The sequence below is a fragment of the Oncorhynchus mykiss genome, chromosome 12 (genome assembly GCF_057628025.1).
Source record: "Oncorhynchus mykiss isolate SJ-2025 chromosome 12, ASM5762802v1, whole genome shotgun sequence".
In the NCBI taxonomy this organism is placed as follows: domain Eukaryota; kingdom Metazoa; phylum Chordata; class Actinopteri; order Salmoniformes; family Salmonidae; genus Oncorhynchus; species Oncorhynchus mykiss.
This window is the reverse complement of record NC_143033.1, coordinates 18,199,200-18,217,470: the sequence shown is the minus strand read 5'-3', so window position 1 is coordinate 18,217,470 and position 18,271 is coordinate 18,199,200. Positions and strand designations below refer to the sequence as shown.

The following is an 18,271-nucleotide window of genomic DNA, read 5'->3' as shown; positions in this document are numbered from 1 at the left end:
TTGGAGGATGTGTTGGTACCATTCTTTATTCATGGCTGTGTTCTTAGGAAAATTGTGAGTGAGCCCACTCCCTTGGCTGAGAAGCAACCCACACACATGAATGGTCTCAGGATGCTTTACTGTTGGCATGACACAGGACTGATGGTAGCGCTCACCTTGTCTTCTCCGGACAAGCTTTTTTCCGGATGCCCCAAACAATCGGAAAGGGGATTCATCAGAGTAAATGACTTTACCCCAGTTCTCAGCAGTCCAGTCCCTGTACCTTTTGCAGAATATCAGTCTGTCCCTGATGTTTTTCCTGGAGACACATGCCAACATGCGTTTTTCTGGATTTTTTTGTTGTTATTCTGTCTGTCACTGTTCAAATAAACCTACCATTAAAATTATAGACTGATCATTTCTTTGTCAGTGGGCAAACGTACAAAATCAGCAGGGGATCAAATACTTTTTTCCCTCACTGTACCTGGTTAAATAAACGTGAAATAAATAAACAAACTGCAGTGGTTGTCAGTGAGGACAGGAGAACAATGTGTGAGAGATAACATTTGCTGACACAACACATTGCACAGTAGTAGCCTGCAGCGCTGTATTAAACTCTACTGCTCTCCGAGGTGTGATAGTCTCTCTCTCTACTTTATTAAAAGCACTTCACTGATGGATTACCCGTGTGCATTGTGTGTGTGCATTGTGTGTGTGCATGTATGTGCGTGTGTGTGTGTGAGTGAGTGTACAGTGAGTGTGTGTGTGAGAAAGCGAGAGGCTGCGAGTCCCATTATCACTTGGAAGGGTGAAATATGTCACCTCTGAATATCCCATCCATTCTACAGAGATAGAGAGGGAGCGAGGGAGGGACAGGGTCCAGAGCCAAGTGATAAAGAGAGCCTACAGTCTCTCAGTGAAGCACTAAACAATATTTTAATAAAGCAGAAACCATAGCAAGTGCAAGACACACATACACACAAACACACACACCTGCTGTAGTAGGTGTCAACTCCCAGAGCCTCTCTAGCTGCAGTGATGTGCTGCTCCAGAGTCTGACAGCCACTAACTCCTCCCCCCTGGATCTCTGAAGCCTGCAGCTCGGCTCCTCCCTCACCCAGGTACACCTCATGGAACTTCACTATACCTGCACACAACACAACACAGAGTTAGGGATTAGAGGTGTGTGTGTACACGTGTAGATCTGTGTGTACCTACCTGTGCCTGGTGCCAGTAGCCAGCTGTAGAGGTACCCTGCAGCCAGAGAGAAGTACAGCACCAGTGACTTCTGACTGTTGACCGTATCCAGGATGTGTTCTATGGTTACCGGCGAGTAAGGGTCAGGGGTTGGGGTATAAGGGTCAGAGGTCAGGGGTTGGTGACCTTGCTGTCGCTCCACCAGGAGGTCAGCGAAGGCCCGGGTCCGACCCCGCTCGGCCACTGCTAGGGCCTCGTCATAATGACCTGGGGAGGAGAGGAGAAACGGATGAACAGAGGGATGAGAAGAGAAAGTGAACAAGGAGAGAAAGAGTGAAAGAAAGAGAGATACATAGAGAAAGGGAAGGAGATGGATAACAAGAGAGATAGAACAGGAAGAAAAGTGTTACCCAGGCTGACGAGGACCCTCTGGAGAGCCTGGTATGATGACGTCTGCAAGTCGAACAGAGACAGTCTGTAGTCTGAGCTGAGCTGGGCCTCGTGACGAATCGACTCAAACAACGCAGACGCTCGGTACAGCTGGAGAGAGAGAAAGAGAATACACAGCTACATCACACACGCATTCATGCCTGAATACATACCCATGCCGCACCCCTATCACGATATACACGCAATTAGTTATTATTTCCAATACAGGTAATCTCAAATAGAATCTCTCTAGAATCAGAGACTGCAGTTCCATAGTCCACCAGCATGTGTCAGCAGGACTGAAGAGAAGCTCAATTCTGAAACTATGTTGATACCTGGTGCTGGGCCTCTTCCAGGTTGCTGCTGGCCCACAGTGACAGGCCCAGACGGTGACGGATCTTAGCCTCCTCCTCTCTCCTCCCACACTGCTCCGCTAGACGCAGACCTGAGAGAGAGACAGGAGAGTGAGAGAAAGAGAGGGAGTCTCAAAACATCATTAAATCACCCTCTCCTCCTTCTTTCTCCAAAAACCATGTCTTCATTCATTCACTCTCTCTCTCTCTCTCTCATTGTCTCTCTCTCCTCTCACCTTCTTGCAGGTACATGACAGCCTGTGTGTAGTTCTGTAGCGCATGGTGTGTCCTCCCCAGGCTGCCATATGCCAGTGTCTTGGCTGTGAGGTCATTATTCTGCGCCGCCACACTCAGGTGCTGCTCCTGATGACATCACAAGAGACAGAAAGGTCAAGTCCCAAACCGTCTACCTGACAGAACACGACTATAGTGTGATAGTATGTGTGATAGTGTGTTAGTGAGATAGTGTGTGTGATAGTGGGATAGTGTGTGTGAAAGTGTGTGTGATAGTGGGATAGTGTGTGTGAAAGTGTGTGTGATAGTGGGATAGTGGGATAGTGGGATAGTGTGTGTGAAAGTGTGTGTGATAGTGGGATAGTGTGTGTGATAGTGGGATAGTGGGATAGTGTGTGTGAAAGTGTGTGTGATAGTGGGATAGTGTGTGTGAAAGTGTGTGTGATAGTGGGATAGTGTGTGAGACAGTGTGTGTGATAGTGTGATAGTGTATGTGATAGTGTGTGTTTACCTGACAGTCCACAGCCTTTTCGTAGTTTCCCAGCGCCTCATAGGTCAGTCCCATGTTCCCATAGGCCATTCCCTGACTCCTCCCACTTCCAGTCTCCTCCGCAATATCTAATGCGCTCTGGTGCCACTAGAGAGAGAGAGATTGATGGACACAGACAGGCAGACAGTAGAACACTGCATGGGGAATATAATAGAGATCAATGGACATAGACAGGCAGACAGTAGAACACTGCATGGGGAATATAATAGAGACTGGTGAACACAGACAGGCAGACAGTAGAACACTGCATGGGGAATATAATAGAGATTGATGACATAGACAGGCAGACAGTAGAACACTGCATGGGGAATATAATAGAGATTGATGACATAGACAGGCAGACAGTAGAACACTGCATGGGGAATATAATAGAGATTGATGACATAGACAGGCAGACAGTAGAACACTGCATGGGGAATATAATAGAGATTGATGACATAGACAGGCAGACAGTAGAACACTGCATGGGGAATATAATAGAGATTGATGGACACAGACAGGCAGACAGTAGAACACTGCATGGGGAATATAATAGAGATTGATGACATAGACAGGCAGACAGTAGAACACTGCATGGGGAATATAATAGAGATTGATGACATAGACAGGCAGACAGTAGAACCCTGCATGGGGAATATAATAGAGATTGATGACATAGACAGGCAGACAGTAGAACACTGCATGGGGAATATAATAGAGATTGATGGACACAGACAGGCAGACAGTAGAACACTGCATGGGGAATATAATAGAGATTGATGACATAGACAGGCAGACAGTAGAACCCTGCATGGGGAATATAATAGAGATTGATGACATAGACAGGCAGACAGTAGAACACTGCATGGGGAATATAATAGAGATTGATGGACACAGACAGGCAGACAGTAGAACACTGCATGGGGAATATAATAGAGATTGATGGACACAGACAGGCAGACAGTAGAACACTGCATGGGGAATATAACAGCACCAACCTGCAGAGCTGCCTCGTTCTCTCCCATCAGCTGGTACACTGCACCCAGCGCCGCGCTCGCTTCGCCCTCTAGTGCCCGGTCCTGGGAGGAACAGATTTAGAATAAATAGTGATAGCATATAGATTAATAAAATACAGGTAACTGCCAAAGGTTAGTCACCCCTCCTTCCCTGCTTGTCATTCATTCATTGGAGGTAGAAGTCTTACCCCTGAGGTGCAGGCGATGTTGAGCTGATGCTCCAGGCAGGACAGGGCTTGCTCATAATTTCCCAGCTGGCTGTGTAGGTCTCCCAGCTCCCCATAGGCCTGGGCCTTCCCCCCTCCTCCACCTCCTCCTCCCTCTCCGCCTCCTGATCCGCCCAGCTCATGGGCCACCACCAGTCTCTTCTCAAAACACACCAAAGCCTGCTGGAGACTACCTAGAGATCTGAGAGGAGTTGTTTTTGTTTACCCCCATTTGCCTTTTCACAGTTGCTAATGTAGACCTGCTGCTTGCTGCATATGAGTCACTATTGCATTCAGAACGAGCCCTACCAATTATTTACATAAATGCATTTGATGAGTCACAACATAAAACACTCAGCTCTGAAAATCCAAACATCAAAAGGCATCTAGTTTCCCAGAGAGATATATGAGCAACTTAAGAAGGCAAACAAGAAAACAAATTGGGCAATAACCACAGGACATGTTAATTTAGCTAGTATGAGATATAATACGTGATATCCTTGGGGGAGGAAATGTAAAAGAGGCCGTGTCTGCATTCTAACACTGAGCTGTGACTTTATCTGTCTAACTACTGTACATGACTTGTCCTATCATCACTCTGTCATTCCCTCACCAGGGACCAGCAGAGAAGCAGAGAGAGGAGGGTGAGCAAGAGATATAAAGACAGAGGAGGGTGAGAGAGAGATATATATAAAGACAGAGGAGGGTGAGAGAGAGAGATATAAAGACAGATGAGGGTGAGAGAGAGAGATATAAAGACAGAGGAGGGTGAGAGAGAGAGATATATAAAGACAGAGGAGGGTGAGAGAGAGAGATATAAAGACAGAGGAGGGTGAGAGAGATATAAAGACAGAGGAGGGTGAGAGAGAGAGATATAAAGACAGAGGAGGGTGAGAGAGAGAGATATAAAGACAGAGAAGGGTGAGAGAGAGAGAGATATAAAGACAGAGGAGGGTGAGAGAGAGAGAGATATAAAGACAGAGGAGGGTGAGAGAGAGAGATATAAAGACAGAGGAGGGTGAGAGAGAGAGAGATATAAAGACAGAGGAGGGTGAGAGAGAGAGAGATATAAAGACAGAGGAGGGTGAGAGAGAGAGAGATATAAAGACAGAGGAGGGTGAGAGAGAGATATATAAAGAAAGAGGAGGGTGAGAGAGAGAGAGATATAAAGACAGAGGAGGGTGAGAGAGAGAGAGATATAAAGACAGAGGAGGGTGAGAGAGAGAGAGATATAAAGACAGAGGAGGATGAGAGAGAGAGATATATAAAGACAGAGGAGGGTGAGAGAGAGAGATATAAAGACAGAGGAGGGTGAGAGAGAGAGATATATAAAGACAGAGGAGGGTGAGAGAGAGAGAGATATAAAGACAGAGGAGGGTGAGAGAGAGAGATATAAAGACAGAGGAGGGTGAGAGAGAGAGATATATAAAGACAGAGGAGGGTGAGAGAGAGAGAGATATAAAGACAGAGGAGGGTGAGAGAGAGAGATATATAAAGACAGAGGAGGGTGAGAGAGAGAGATATAAAGACAGAGGAGGGTGAGAGAGAGAGATATAAAGACAGAGGAGGGTGAGAGAGAGAGATATATAAAGACAGAGGAGGGTGAGAGAGAGAGATATAAAGACAGAGGAGGGTGAGAGAGATATAAAGACAGAGGAGGGTAAGAGAGAGAGATATATAAAGACAGAGGAGGGTGAGAGAGAGAGATATAAAGACAGAGAAGGGTGAGAGAGAGAGAGATATAAAGACAGAGGAGGGTGAGAGAGAGAGAGATATAAAGACAGAGGAGGGTGAGAGAGAGAGATATAAAGACAGAGGAGGGTGAGAGAGAAAGAGATATAAAGACAGAGGAGGGTGAGAGAGAGAGAGAGATAAAGACAGAGGAGGGTGAGAGAGAGAGAGATATAAAGACAGAGGAGGGTGAGAGAGAGATATATAAAGACAGAGGAGGGTGAGAGAGAGAGAGATATAAAGACAGAGGAGGGTAAGAGAGAGAGATATATAAAGACAGAGGAGGGTAAGAGAGAGAGATATATAAAGACAGAGGAGGGTGAGAGAGAGAGATATAAAGACAGAGGAGGGTGAGAGAGAGATATAAAGACAGAGGAGGGTGAGAGAGAGAGATATATAAAGACAGAGGAGAATGAGAGAGAGATATATAAAGACAGAGGAGGGTGAGAGAGAGAGAGATATAAAGACAGAGGAGGGTGAGAGAGAGAGAGATATAAAGACAGAGGAGGGTGAGAGAGAGAGAGATATAAAGACAGAGGAGGATGAGAGAGAGAGATATATAAAGACAGAGGAGGGTGAGAGAGAGAGATATAAAGACAGAGGAGGGTGAGAGAGAGAGATATAAAGACAGAGGAGGGTGAGAGAGAGAGAGATATAAAGACAGAGGAGGGTGAGAGAGAGAGAGATATAAAGACAGAGGAGGGTGAGAGAGAGAGATATAAAGACAGAGGAGGGTGAGAGAGAGAGATATAAAGACAGAGGAGGGTGAGAGAGAGAGAGATATAAAGACAGAGGAGGATGAGAGAGAGAGAGATATAAAGACAGAGGAGGGTGAGAGAGAGATATAAAGACAGAGGAGGGTGAGAGAGAGATATAAAGACAGAGGAGGGTGAGAGAGAGAGATATAAAGACAGAGGAGGGTGAGAGAGAGAGATATAAAGACAGATGAGGGTGAGAGAGGGAGAGATATAAAGACAGAGGAGGGTGAGAGAGAGAGATATATAAAGACAGAGGAGGGTGAGAGAGAGATATAAAGACAAAGGAGGGTGAGAGAGAGAGATATAAAGACAGAGGAGGGTGAGAGAGAGAGATATAAAGACAGAGGAGGGTGAGAGAGAGATATATAAATACAGAGGAGGGTGAGAGAGAGATATATAAAGACAGAGGAGGGTGAGAGAGAGAGAGATATAAAGACAGAGGAGGGTGAGAGAGAGAGAGATATAAAGACAGAGGAGGGTGAGAGAGAGATATATAAAGACAAAGGAGGGAGATAGAGAGATATAAAGACAGATGAGGGTGAGAGAGGGAGAGATATAAAGACAGAGGAGGGTGAGAGAGAGATATAAAGACAGAGGAGGGTGAGAGAGAGATATAAAGACAGAGGAGGGTGAGAGAGAGATATAAAGACAGAGGAGGGTGAGAGAGAAATATAAAGACAAAGGAGGGTGAGAGAGAGAGATATAAAGACAGAGGAGGGTGAGAGAGAGAGATATAAAGACAGAGGAGGGTGAGAGAGAGAGAGATATAAAGACAGAGGAGGGTGAGAGAGAGAGAGATATAAAGACAGAGGAGGGTGAGAGAGAGAGATATATAAAGACAGAGGAGGGTGAGAGAGAGAGAGATATAAAGACAGAGGAGGGTGAGAGAGAGAGAGATATAAAGACAGAGGAGGGTGAGAGAGAGAGAGATATAAAAACAGAGGAGGGTGAGAGAGAGAGAGATATAAAGACAGAGGAGGGTGAGAGAGAGAGATATAAAGACAGAGGAGGGTGAGAGAGAGAGATATAAAGACAGAGGAGGGTGAGAGAGAGAGAGATATAAAGACAGAGGAGGGTGAGAGAGAGAGATATAAAGACAGAGGAGGGTGAGAGAGAGAGAGATATAAAGACAGAGGAGGGTGAGAGAGAGAGATATAAAGACAGAGGAGGGTGAGAGAGAGAGATATAAAGACAGAGGAGGGTGAGAGAGAGAGAGATATAAAGACAGAGGAGGGTGAGAGAGAGAGATATAAAGACAGAGGAGGGTGAGAGAGAGAGAGATATAAAGACAGAGGAGGGTGAGAGAGAGATATAAAGACAGAGGAGGGTGAGAGAGAGATATAAAGACAGAGGAGGGTGAGAGAGAGAGAGATATAAAGACAGAGGAGGGTGAGAGAGAGAGATATAAAGACAGAGGAGGGTGAGCGAGAAAGAAAGAGGAAAATATTGAGAGAGGGGGAGGGGGGGTAAAAGAGAGACAGATCTAACGAGACATACAGAGAGATAAAGAGACAGACAGAGAGATAAAGAGACAGACAGAGAGAGTGTCTCAGCCCTTACCTGTGTGCGTTGCCCAGTCCCCTGTAGGCTCTCTCCTGGTCCTGAACATGGTTGAGACTCTGAGCCACGGTTAGAAACATCTCACTGTACTTTATAGCTTCCTCAAAGTCTCCCAGAGAGTCATAACAGTCTGCTAGGTTCCCGTAGGCCCTGCCTCTATCCAGCACACACTCAGCCCCACTCAGCTGCTCCAGCATGGCCAACTGCTGCTCAAAATACCCAATGGCCTCCTCCAGGACGCCCATGTTCATCTTGGCAATGCCCATGTTGCCCTGGACCTGTGCCTCCACGCGGGCGTCTCTGAGGCCCTGTGCCAGGGTGAGCTGGGCCTGGTAGCACTGGAAGGCTGTGGCGTAGTCCGTCAGGGCCATGTGGACGGCTGCCAGGCGGCCCAGAGCACCACACTGCCCCTGTTGGTCGTCTAGAGCGGTGCGGGCAGACAGCTCCTGCTGGTGGAAGGACAGGGCCAGGTCGTACTGACGGAGGAGTCTGGGGGAGGGAAGAAGGGAGAAAACCACTATTACTTCTCAGTCAATATTATCTGAAAACATACGGGAAGTTTGTAAATAAAATACAGATTTAAATCCTAACTGGATTAGGAGTCTACCTGTGGGCGGAGCCTAGCGCTGAGTATGCGTCAGCCTCCATTTTGTGGCCTTTGACCTCCTGAGCCAGGGTGAGCTGCTGCTGGTAGAACCTCACCGCCCCGGCCACGTCAACCCGACACACACACACATCCCCCAGGTTCCCCAGGGCACGGAACACAGCCTGGACACACACGCACATACACATTGTTTTAATGTAGAATCTCACCACCCCTGCCAAGTCCCCTCCAACACACATGCTGACCCCCTAACGACCCATTCCACCAATACCAGTTGTGCTAGTTACTATCTGCACCTGTGTGTTGTTGAGAGCCTGAGCCAGGGACAGCAGGTATCTCTGACAGTCCTCAGCCCTGTTGTATTCCCCCAGGGCTTTGTAGGCCAGACCCAGGTTACAGTAGGCTTTAGCCTGGGACAACTTATCCCCCAGGTCTTTAGCCAGGGCCAGGTCCTGTTCATAATACCTGTTAGGAGAAAGAAGAAAAGGTGTGTTTCCTTCCTCATTTCCTTTTCAACGTTGACAACTTTCTGTATTTAGTTGGAGAGGTCAGGACAATCTTTAAGAGCTATTATTATACATACAGATGGATGGAGTGTGTCTGCTACCTGACGGCCTCTCTGTACTGTCCCAGGCAGTAGTGTGTGTAGGCCAGGTTGTGGCAGACCTTGCCCTCTTCCTCCAGGTCCTGTAGCTGGGGTGACAGGGTCAGGTACTGCTGGTAGTAGGGAACCGCCTGGACATACTCCCCTCTACAGCAGTGGAAGTTACCCAGGTTACCTACACACACACACACACACTTTACCTTTAGGAATCAATAAAGTATATTTCAATTCTTCATTTGTTGGTTTGACCCCCTGTCTGTGTTACCTAGTGCACTGGTCGTGCTCTGTCTGTGTTACCTAGTGCCCTGGTCGAGCTCTGTCTGTCTGTTACCTAGTGCCCTGGTCGTGACCTGTCTGTCTGTTACCTAGTGCCCTGGTCGAGACCTGTCTGTCTGTTACCTAGTGCCCTGGTCGTGCTCTGTCTGTCTGTTACCTAGTGCCCTGGTCGTGCTCTGTCTGTCTGTTACCTAGTGTCCTGGTCGTGACCTGTCTGTCTGTTACCTAGTGCCCTGGTCATGCTCTGTCTGTCTGTCTGTTACCTAGTGCCCTGGTCGTGCTCTGTCTGTCTGTTACCTAGTGCCCTGGTCGTGCTCTGTCTGTCTGTTACCTAGTGCCCTGGTTGTGCTCTGTCTGTCTGTTACCTAGTGCCCTGGTCGTGACCTGTCTGTCTGTTACCTAGTGCCCTGGTCATGCTCTGTCTGTCTGTCTGTTACCTAGTGCCCTGGTCGTGCTCTGTCTGTCTGTTACCTAGTGCCCTGGTCGTGCTCTGTCTGTCTGTTACCTAGTGCCCTGGTCGTGCTCTGTCTGTCTGTTACCTAGTGCCCTGGTCTTGCTCTGTCTGTCTGTGTTACCTAGTGCCCTGGTCATGCTCTGTCTGTCTCTTACCTAGTGCCCTGGTCGTGCTCTGTCTGTCTGTTACCTAGTGCCCTGGTCATGCTCTGTCTGTCTGTGTTACCTAGTGCCCTGGTCGTGCTCTGTCTGTCTGTTACCTAGTGCCCTGGTCGTGCTCTGTCTGTCTGTTACCTAGTGCCCTGGTCGTGCTCTGGCTGTCTGTTACCTACTGCCCTGTTCGTGCTCTGTCTGTCTGTTACCTAGTGCCCTGGTCATGCTCTGTCTGTCTGTTACCTAGTGCCCTGGTCGTGCTCTGTCTGTCTGTTACCTAGTGCCCTGGTCGTGCTCTGTCTGTCTGTTACCTAGTGCCCTGGTCGTGCTCTGGCTGTCTGTTACCTAGTGCCCTGGTCGTGCTCTGTCTGTCTGTTACCTAGTGCCCTGGTCGTGCTTTGTCTGTCTGTCTGTTACCTAGTGCCCTGGTCGTGACCTGTCTGTCTGTTACCTAGTGCCCTGGTCGTGACCTGTCTGTCTGTTACCTAGTGCCCTGGCCGTGCTCTGTGTGTCTCGTAGTTCGCGTGCGATGGTCAGGTGGTGCAGGTAGTGCTGGAGAGCCCGGTCGTGAGCGCCCAGAGCCTGATAGGCTACAGCCAGGTTACCATGGGTAGAGGCCTGGGAGGGCCGGTCATTCACCTGGGAGAGGAAAGAAAGGTCAATACCAGGTGTGTGTCTGCCTTCGGTGATATCTGACACCTATGATAGCGTACAGTCTGGTCGTACATCCCCAGAGCTCTCTGTGTGTGTGTTCGTTCATGTGTATGTGTGTTCACGTGTATATCCTCACCTCTAGTGATATGTGCAGCTCCTGCCGGTGGTAGCGCACAGCCTGGTCGTACATCCCCAGAGCGTTGAAGGCATTGCCCATGTTCCCATAGGCCCTGCCCTGAGCAGCATAGTCCCCCAGCTCCTGGACCAAACACAGGTGGGCATTGTGGAGCTTCAACGCTGCATCGTACTCCCCCTTCATCTGATGGATTATACCTGAGAGAGAGAGGCACAGTGGGGCGAAAGTGAGTGACGGCTAAGCAGAGATTAGAGACCAGACATGAGGATGACCAATTAGGATCACAGCCAACCGTCTGACACAGACGCTGAGCACGTTCAGGAGGACAGAACGTCTAACAGTGAATCATGTTGGTTCATTTCTATCTGCAACGTTCAAAGCGTTTCACATCCCTGAATACACCCATGTCCGAGTGTGTGTGTGTGTGGAGGGGGTATCAGAGCTAGAGTATCTGCATCAAACAGGACAAGGGAGGGAGGATTGAAAGAGGGAGCAAAGGTGGAGGAGAGACATATGGAAGAGAGAGAGAGAGGTAGGGGGTGTCGAGACAGCAGATGGATCATTAATACAGGGCCCTGATGTCTCTCCGTCTGATCCAGTATGTGTGTGTGTGTGTGTGTGTTTGGAGGCTAGAGGGTCAGTTGAAAATGGAATGGAGCATGAGATGGGCTAAGCTAGCTTGGCATTCTGAGTGGAGAAACTTTATTTCATCCTGAACACAGCCCTGATGTAACAAGAGGCAAAGTGCTTAGCAGGTTGTATAAGGAAGGGTACCATAACATTTTCAATGCCTTTCTAATGTACAAAAACATGTCTGTCAATAATATATCAATGGTTGGTTACTTATCCCAAAATCTTTATTCAAAAGAATTTCCTGCCAGGAACATTTGACATTGAAAGCTTGAATGATCTATCAATGTTGGACTAATCAATGGCACTGCAGCCATTCTCTTTTAACAGAGTAGATTCTGATCTGCAGCTCAACAGACTTGTGAAAGAAATTAAAAGGTTCAAAATTAGCAAAATACAATTACAGAATTTGCAAACACTCAAAATCCTCTTCTATCCTTGTCTCGGTTTGCTGGGCCTGCACCCCGATGCGATACACCATTTTCTCCCCGGTGTATTTGGTCTTGTCGAAGACAGACATTTTATCCTGTAGGGCCTTCAGTGGAGTCCTGTGCTCCTCCCTCCATTGGGTAGCAGCCTTCTCCAAAGAAACTGTGGCCTGCATGCTCAGGCACACACTCCACACATGCAAACTCAAGGCAGTAGAGGCTAAGTGTGTAGGCCCTTGGAGTGTGTTTAGGGTGTTGGAGCCTGTCTCGCAGGTGTCCTCCAGGCAGATTCTGCAGAAGCTGTGGCTGCAGTGGAGGTTGACTGTAAGGTAGTCTGTAAAGTTCTCACAGCAGATGGGACATGACAGGTCATCATCCTCCAGGGGGAGGAGACAGGCTGTCATCCTCTCAGGACAACTGGAGAGAAAATGTGATGGAACTGAGAAAGAGCCAGTGTTGTGTGCTGTACAAGTGTGTTAAAAAGGGAGAGATCGTCTATAAGAGGATACATATTAAAACGTACCTGACTCACACATGAAATAGCTTACACACAACGCTCCCCTAATTATGCCCTACAACCCTAATCACAGAGTTAAGTTTGCTAAGTAGACCCCTGTAACACACTGACAAGTAATGTAAGTTTATGATCATTGGACTATTTCATGTTTTAGAATGTTTTCAATGAGCTAGCTAGGTGCTAAGGACAACAACAAGTTAAATAGCTAATGACCTCAACTCAGCTCAAGAGTGAGCAGTCTGGGACAGTGCACGCCAAAAACACATTGGGCATTTTATTAATGAGCTGTCTAGCTAACGACAAACGAATAAACCTGAGAGAAGCACAACAACAATTTGTAAAACAACGTGCCTTGTGTGGTATTTTGGATGCGGTAGCGCCCATAACACAGATGAAGCTGCAGGTGATGATGTCAACTTCTTCACTGAGTGACATGAGCCTGGACGTGTGGGTGTTCAGGGCAGGGGACTGAACTGGGACATGTTCAGTACACAAACGTTACGTTGCAGATAGAAATGTCATGAATATCTTTTCAAATAGCTGTGGATGGTTTTAAATCATAAGCACAGTACATAGCCTAGGCTTTCACCTCGATCAGACTGACAGCATCATTTTCTTTTGGTGCACCAGAAATCCATTTATTTCCAATGGAACGCTGTGTTTGCCTTGCAGCATTGTGTTGCAGAGGCAGTTGCAGTGTGTTCTGTGATGCATACGTTGGAACATACGCATCAAATTGTATGTGTAGACATGACAGATACAGGAGAAAAAGGTGAATGTTGAACTTTGTTTGCACACCTATCTAGTATACATTTTGGGTTACATAATAAAAAAGTTTGACTGTAGAATTTATTACGCTGTATTGATGCAAACACACTGTCGGTCTGATTGAGGCATTAAGCCTTGTGCACACCAACTGTGTCAAACTGTATGCGTTCCAGCGGCAATCAGCACCGCTTGGAAATCAAACTGTTGAAAAGATTGTAATCTGTTTGTAGTTAGGCTACCAAAATCATTTCCCAATATTGAGTGACCAGCAGAGAGCATCTGCCATGCCGTTAAATGCACATATTCCCAGAATCCCATCCTTCTCTTACTTTATTATTGGGTGAGTCTACTATTGGGTGAGTCTACTATAGGGTGAGTCAAGTTTTGAAGGACTATAATTTCCTCCACCAGGATAGATGGACTTCATATTGTACAATCTGTCTCCCCTCTTTCTGTAGGCCTAGATTGTACCATTTTTATTGATCTCAGTTCATTTCAGTCATTTTTATGGTACACAGTATTTTTTTCTAATGTAGAATTGCATGAAATGCATTTTTAAAAGGGCAACGTTTACCCCTGGCGCAGATCTCAGATCTCAGCGCTTTGTCCAGAATGGTATTTTTTACAAACAAACAGTCATGTGCTAAAATTAAAGGAGACTACATTTACTACTGTTAGGCCTACCAAATCTATTCCTATACCTAGACTACTCATCACATTAGGAACTGTATCTTACTGTTAGGCCTACCAAATCTATTCCTAGACCTAGACTACTCATCACATTAGGAACTGTATCTTACTGTTAGGCCTCCCGAATCTATTCCTAGACCTACACTACTCATCACATTAGGAACTGTATCTTACTGTTAGGCCTACCAAATCTATTCCTAGACCTAGACTACTCATCACATTAGGAACTGTATCTTACTGTTAGGCCTCCCGAATCTATTCCTAGACTACTCATCACATTAGGAACTGTATCTTACTGTTAGGCCTCCCGAATCTATTCCTAGACTACTCATCACATTAGGAACTGTATCTTACTGTTAGGCCTCCCGAATCTATTCCTAGACCTAGACTACTCATCACATTAGGAACTGTATCTTACTGTTAGGCCTACCAAATCTATTCCTAGACCTAGACTACTCATCACATTAGGAACTGTATCTTACTGTTAGGCCTACCGAATCTATTCCTATACCTAGCCTACTCATCATATTAGGAACTGTATCTTACTGTTAGGCCTACCAAATCTATTCCTAGACTACTCATCACATTAGGAACAGTATCTTACTGTTAGGCCTACCAAATCTATTCCTAGACCTAGACTACTCATCACATTAGGAACTGTATCTTACTGTTAGGCCTACCAAATCTATTCCTAGACTACTCATCACATTAGGAACTGTATCTTACTGTTAGGCCTACCAAATCTATTCCTAGACTACTCATCACATTAGGAACTGTATCTTACTGTTAGGCCTACCAAATCTATTCCTAGACCTAGACTACTCATCACATTAGGAACTGTATCTTACTGTTAGGCCTACCGAATCTATTCCTATACCTAGCCTACTCATCACATTAGGAACTGTATCTTACTGTTAGGCCTACCAAATCTATTCCTAGACTACTCATCACATTAGGAACAGTATCTTACTGTTAGGCCTACCAAATCTATTCCTAGACCTAGACTACTCATCACATTAGGAACTGTATCTTACTGTTAGGCCTACCAAATCTATTCCTAGACTACTCATCACATTAGGAACTGTATCTTACTGTTAGGCCTACCAAATCTATTCCTAGACTACTCATCACATTAGGAACTGTATCTTACTGTTAGGCCTACCAAATCTATTCCTAGACCTAGACTACTCATCACATTAGGAACTGTATCTTACTGTTAGGCCTACCAAATCTATTCCTAGACCTAGACTACTCATCACATTAGGAACTGTATCTTACTGTTAGGCCTCCCGAATCTATTCCTAGACCTAGACTACTCATCACATTAGGAACTGTATCTTACTGTTAGGCCTACCAAATCTATTCCTAGACCTAGACTACTCATCACATTAGGAACTGTATCTTACTGTTAGGCCTACCGAATCTATTCCTAGACCTAGACTACTCATCACATTAGGAACTGTATCTTACTGTTAGGCCTACCAAATATATTCCTAGACTACTCATCACATTAGGAACTGTATCTTACTGTTAGGCCTACCGAATCTATTCCTAGACCTAGACTACTCATCACATTAGGAACCGTATCTTACTATTAGGCCTACCAAATCTATTCCTAGACCTAGACTACTCATCACATTAGGAACTGTATCTTACTGTTAGGCCTACCAAATCTATTCCTAGACCTAGACTACTCATCACATTAGGAACTGTATCTTACTGTTAGGCCTCCCAAATCTATTCCTAGACCTAGACTACTCATCACATTAGGAACTGTATCTTACTGTTAGGCCTACAAAATCTATTCCTAGACCTAGCCTACTCATCACATTAGGAACTGTATCTTACTGTTAGGCCTACCAAATCTATTCCTAGACCTAGACTACTCATCACATTAGGAACTGTATCTTACTGTTAGGCCTACCAAATCTATTCCTAGACCTAGACTACTCATCACATTAGGAACTGTATCTTACTGTTAGGCCTACCAAATCTATTCCTAGACCTAGACTACTCATCACATTAGGAACTGTATCTTACTGTTAGGCCTACAAAATCTATTCCTAGACCTAGACTACTCATCACATTAGGAACTGTATCTTACTGTTAGGCCTACCAAATCTATTCCTAGACCTAGACTACTCATCACACTAGGAACTGTATCTTACTGTTAGGCCTACCAAATCTATTCCTAGACCTAGACTACTCAGGACCTGTCTTACTGTTAGTCTGCAAATGCAATGATAGATGCATGGAGTGATTTTTATTAGAATAATACATTTGTAGAGTGCAATTCCCACGCTCAGTGAGCATAAGGTAGGAAACTAAAACACTAAAACAGGTTTCCCGCTAGCATCCCCTACTCAAAACACCTGGCCATGCTTCTACATAATTCTATCTGAAAGTTGGCCAACGTTGTGTCCTAAACGTTATCTAGTCTGTGTCTGTGTGTGTGTGTGAGTGAGTGAGAGAGTGAGAGCCTGATTCAGTAAGCGTGAAATGTGATCCCATGTAACCCCAATGTAACCCCATAACCCACTGACAGTGTATGTTTTCTCCACTACCAAGGACAGAACCTCACACTGAGCTCTATGGACTGACTTGAACTAGCCTGCCTGAAAACCAACAGCTAAAACACTGACACTCTTGGAATAGAGGACTATGTTATCATTGAAGAGGTATGTGGATGATGATGGTGTATGTAGCGCAAGTAAGCGTTTTCAGGTGTGTGTGTGTGTGGGTTCATGTATGTATGTATGTATGTATTAGGAAAAGGAGAGCTGCCCCATCAGGGGTGCAGAGATAAGAGGATTACAGAGGAACCTGCAGAGTCTGCAGGAATACTAGTGCACATTAACCCCCCCGGGGTCAGGCATCCTCCCAGAACATGTGCACGCGCACACACACACACACACACACACACACACACCTGACGGTGCCAGGGGGCATGTTAGTGGCGATAAGGCTTTGGTATTCCCCAGCAGCAGCTCTGAGATAGCCAGCAGTTAACGGATTAGAAGTAATGTCACAAGAGATCCTATAACAGTCTGTTTGGCTGAGGCAGCACTGGAAGCTTATAGGGAGAGTTGCACCCCTATTCTGCACACTGGGATGTCAGTGTGTAACAGTCAGTGTGTTTGTGTGTGTCTATACTTTGTGCTGATACGGTCCGAGGTTATCTAGGTGTTGGGCAAGCCTTCATACATTACCAAATCCCCAACCAGCTTCAGCCTGCTAACATGGTAATGTTGGCAATGAAGCTTAAATGGCCCAGTCACAAACCACTAAGGAGTTCTACTAGACTCCTTCAGCCAATGACCTACTTGAGCTGTTAATGAACTGTCAGATGGATTCCATAAACTATCACTTTAAACTGATAACACTTTTTTTATTTTTATGGATTTAATCTTTATTTAATTAGGCAAGTCAGTTAAGAACAAATTCTTATTTACAATTACGGCCTACACCAGCCAAACCCACGCGACGCTGGGCCAATTGTGCGCCGCCCTATGGGACTCCCAATCACAGCCCATTGTGATACAGCCTGGAATCGAACCAGGGTGTCTGTAGTGACGCCTCTAGCACTGAGATGCAGTGCCTTAGACCGCTGCGGCACTCAGGAGCAATCATGAAGGTGTGCTTTGAACGATTTAAAACTATTTAAGTCGTTTATAAACTGTTCCTTATTAGTTGAAAGATTTTATATAAATAAGCAGTAATAACACATGGTCAAATTATGTGATGTCTTTTTTTTAGAGAGAGAGAGACTAAGAAAAATAGATCTCTACAGCAGTCCTGCACATGCATAGAGTAAAACACACACACACACACACACACACACACACACACACACACACACACACACACACACACACACACACACACACACACACACACACACACACACACACAGGTAGGTAGGTAGGTAGGTAGGTTATTGTCCACTCAGCAGTGGGGTCAGATTCAGTTGGTCTCAGATTTCGCCATGGTCGCAGAACCCGAAACCTTGTTAATAAAACATCAGTGTTGATTGGCCAGAGAGGCGCTAGTGGAGTCATGTGATAGGACACAGCTCTGGGTAATTGGACAAACCACTTCAACAAAACAATGCTGCATCATAGAATGTAGATATTACAGTTTTTTTCGATTGCTAAATGACAGTGGACACAACTGGAGTCACATGTGCAAAACTCTAACTACAGCCTGCACAGCAGCAGTTCATGTGGACCAAACTCTAGTTCGTTTTTCATTGCTTGAACACAGTTTTCCAAACTCTACACACTTATCCCATGACTTTAACCACAACCTGCACAACACTGTGGATTTACAGCACTTTGTTCAAATGCTAACACACTGCTGTCAAAAC

The 18,271-nt window shown here is 45.8% G+C and overlaps 1 protein-coding gene across 7 annotated transcripts in view; it reads right to left on the bottom strand.

Moving 5' to 3' along the window:
* Positions 1-18,271, bottom strand: part of LOC110537090 (tetratricopeptide repeat protein 28) — a 102,477-nt gene that overhangs the window by 15,077 nt on the left and 69,129 nt on the right. For all 7 annotated transcript variants that reach the window (XM_036937076.2, XM_036937079.2, XM_036937077.2 and 4 more), the window contains 14 exons: positions 10,873-11,069; positions 10,568-10,721; positions 9,204-9,375; positions 8,893-9,061; positions 8,600-8,760; positions 7,993-8,481; positions 3,926-4,145; positions 3,720-3,800; positions 2,704-2,829; positions 2,195-2,321; positions 1,941-2,050; positions 1,587-1,716; positions 1,198-1,443; positions 973-1,126 (listed from right to left, as the gene is read on the bottom strand). In XM_036937076.2, coding sequence (XP_036792971.2) covers positions 973-1,126; positions 1,198-1,443; positions 1,587-1,716; positions 1,941-2,050; positions 2,195-2,321; positions 2,704-2,829; positions 3,720-3,800; positions 3,926-4,145; positions 7,993-8,481; positions 8,600-8,760; positions 8,893-9,061; positions 9,204-9,375; positions 10,568-10,721; positions 10,873-11,069 — 2,536 coding nt within the window. The remainder of the gene's footprint in view (positions 1-972; positions 1,127-1,197; positions 1,444-1,586; positions 1,717-1,940; positions 2,051-2,194; positions 2,322-2,703; positions 2,830-3,719; positions 3,801-3,925; positions 4,146-7,992; positions 8,482-8,599; positions 8,761-8,892; positions 9,062-9,203; positions 9,376-10,567; positions 10,722-10,872; positions 11,070-18,271) is intronic.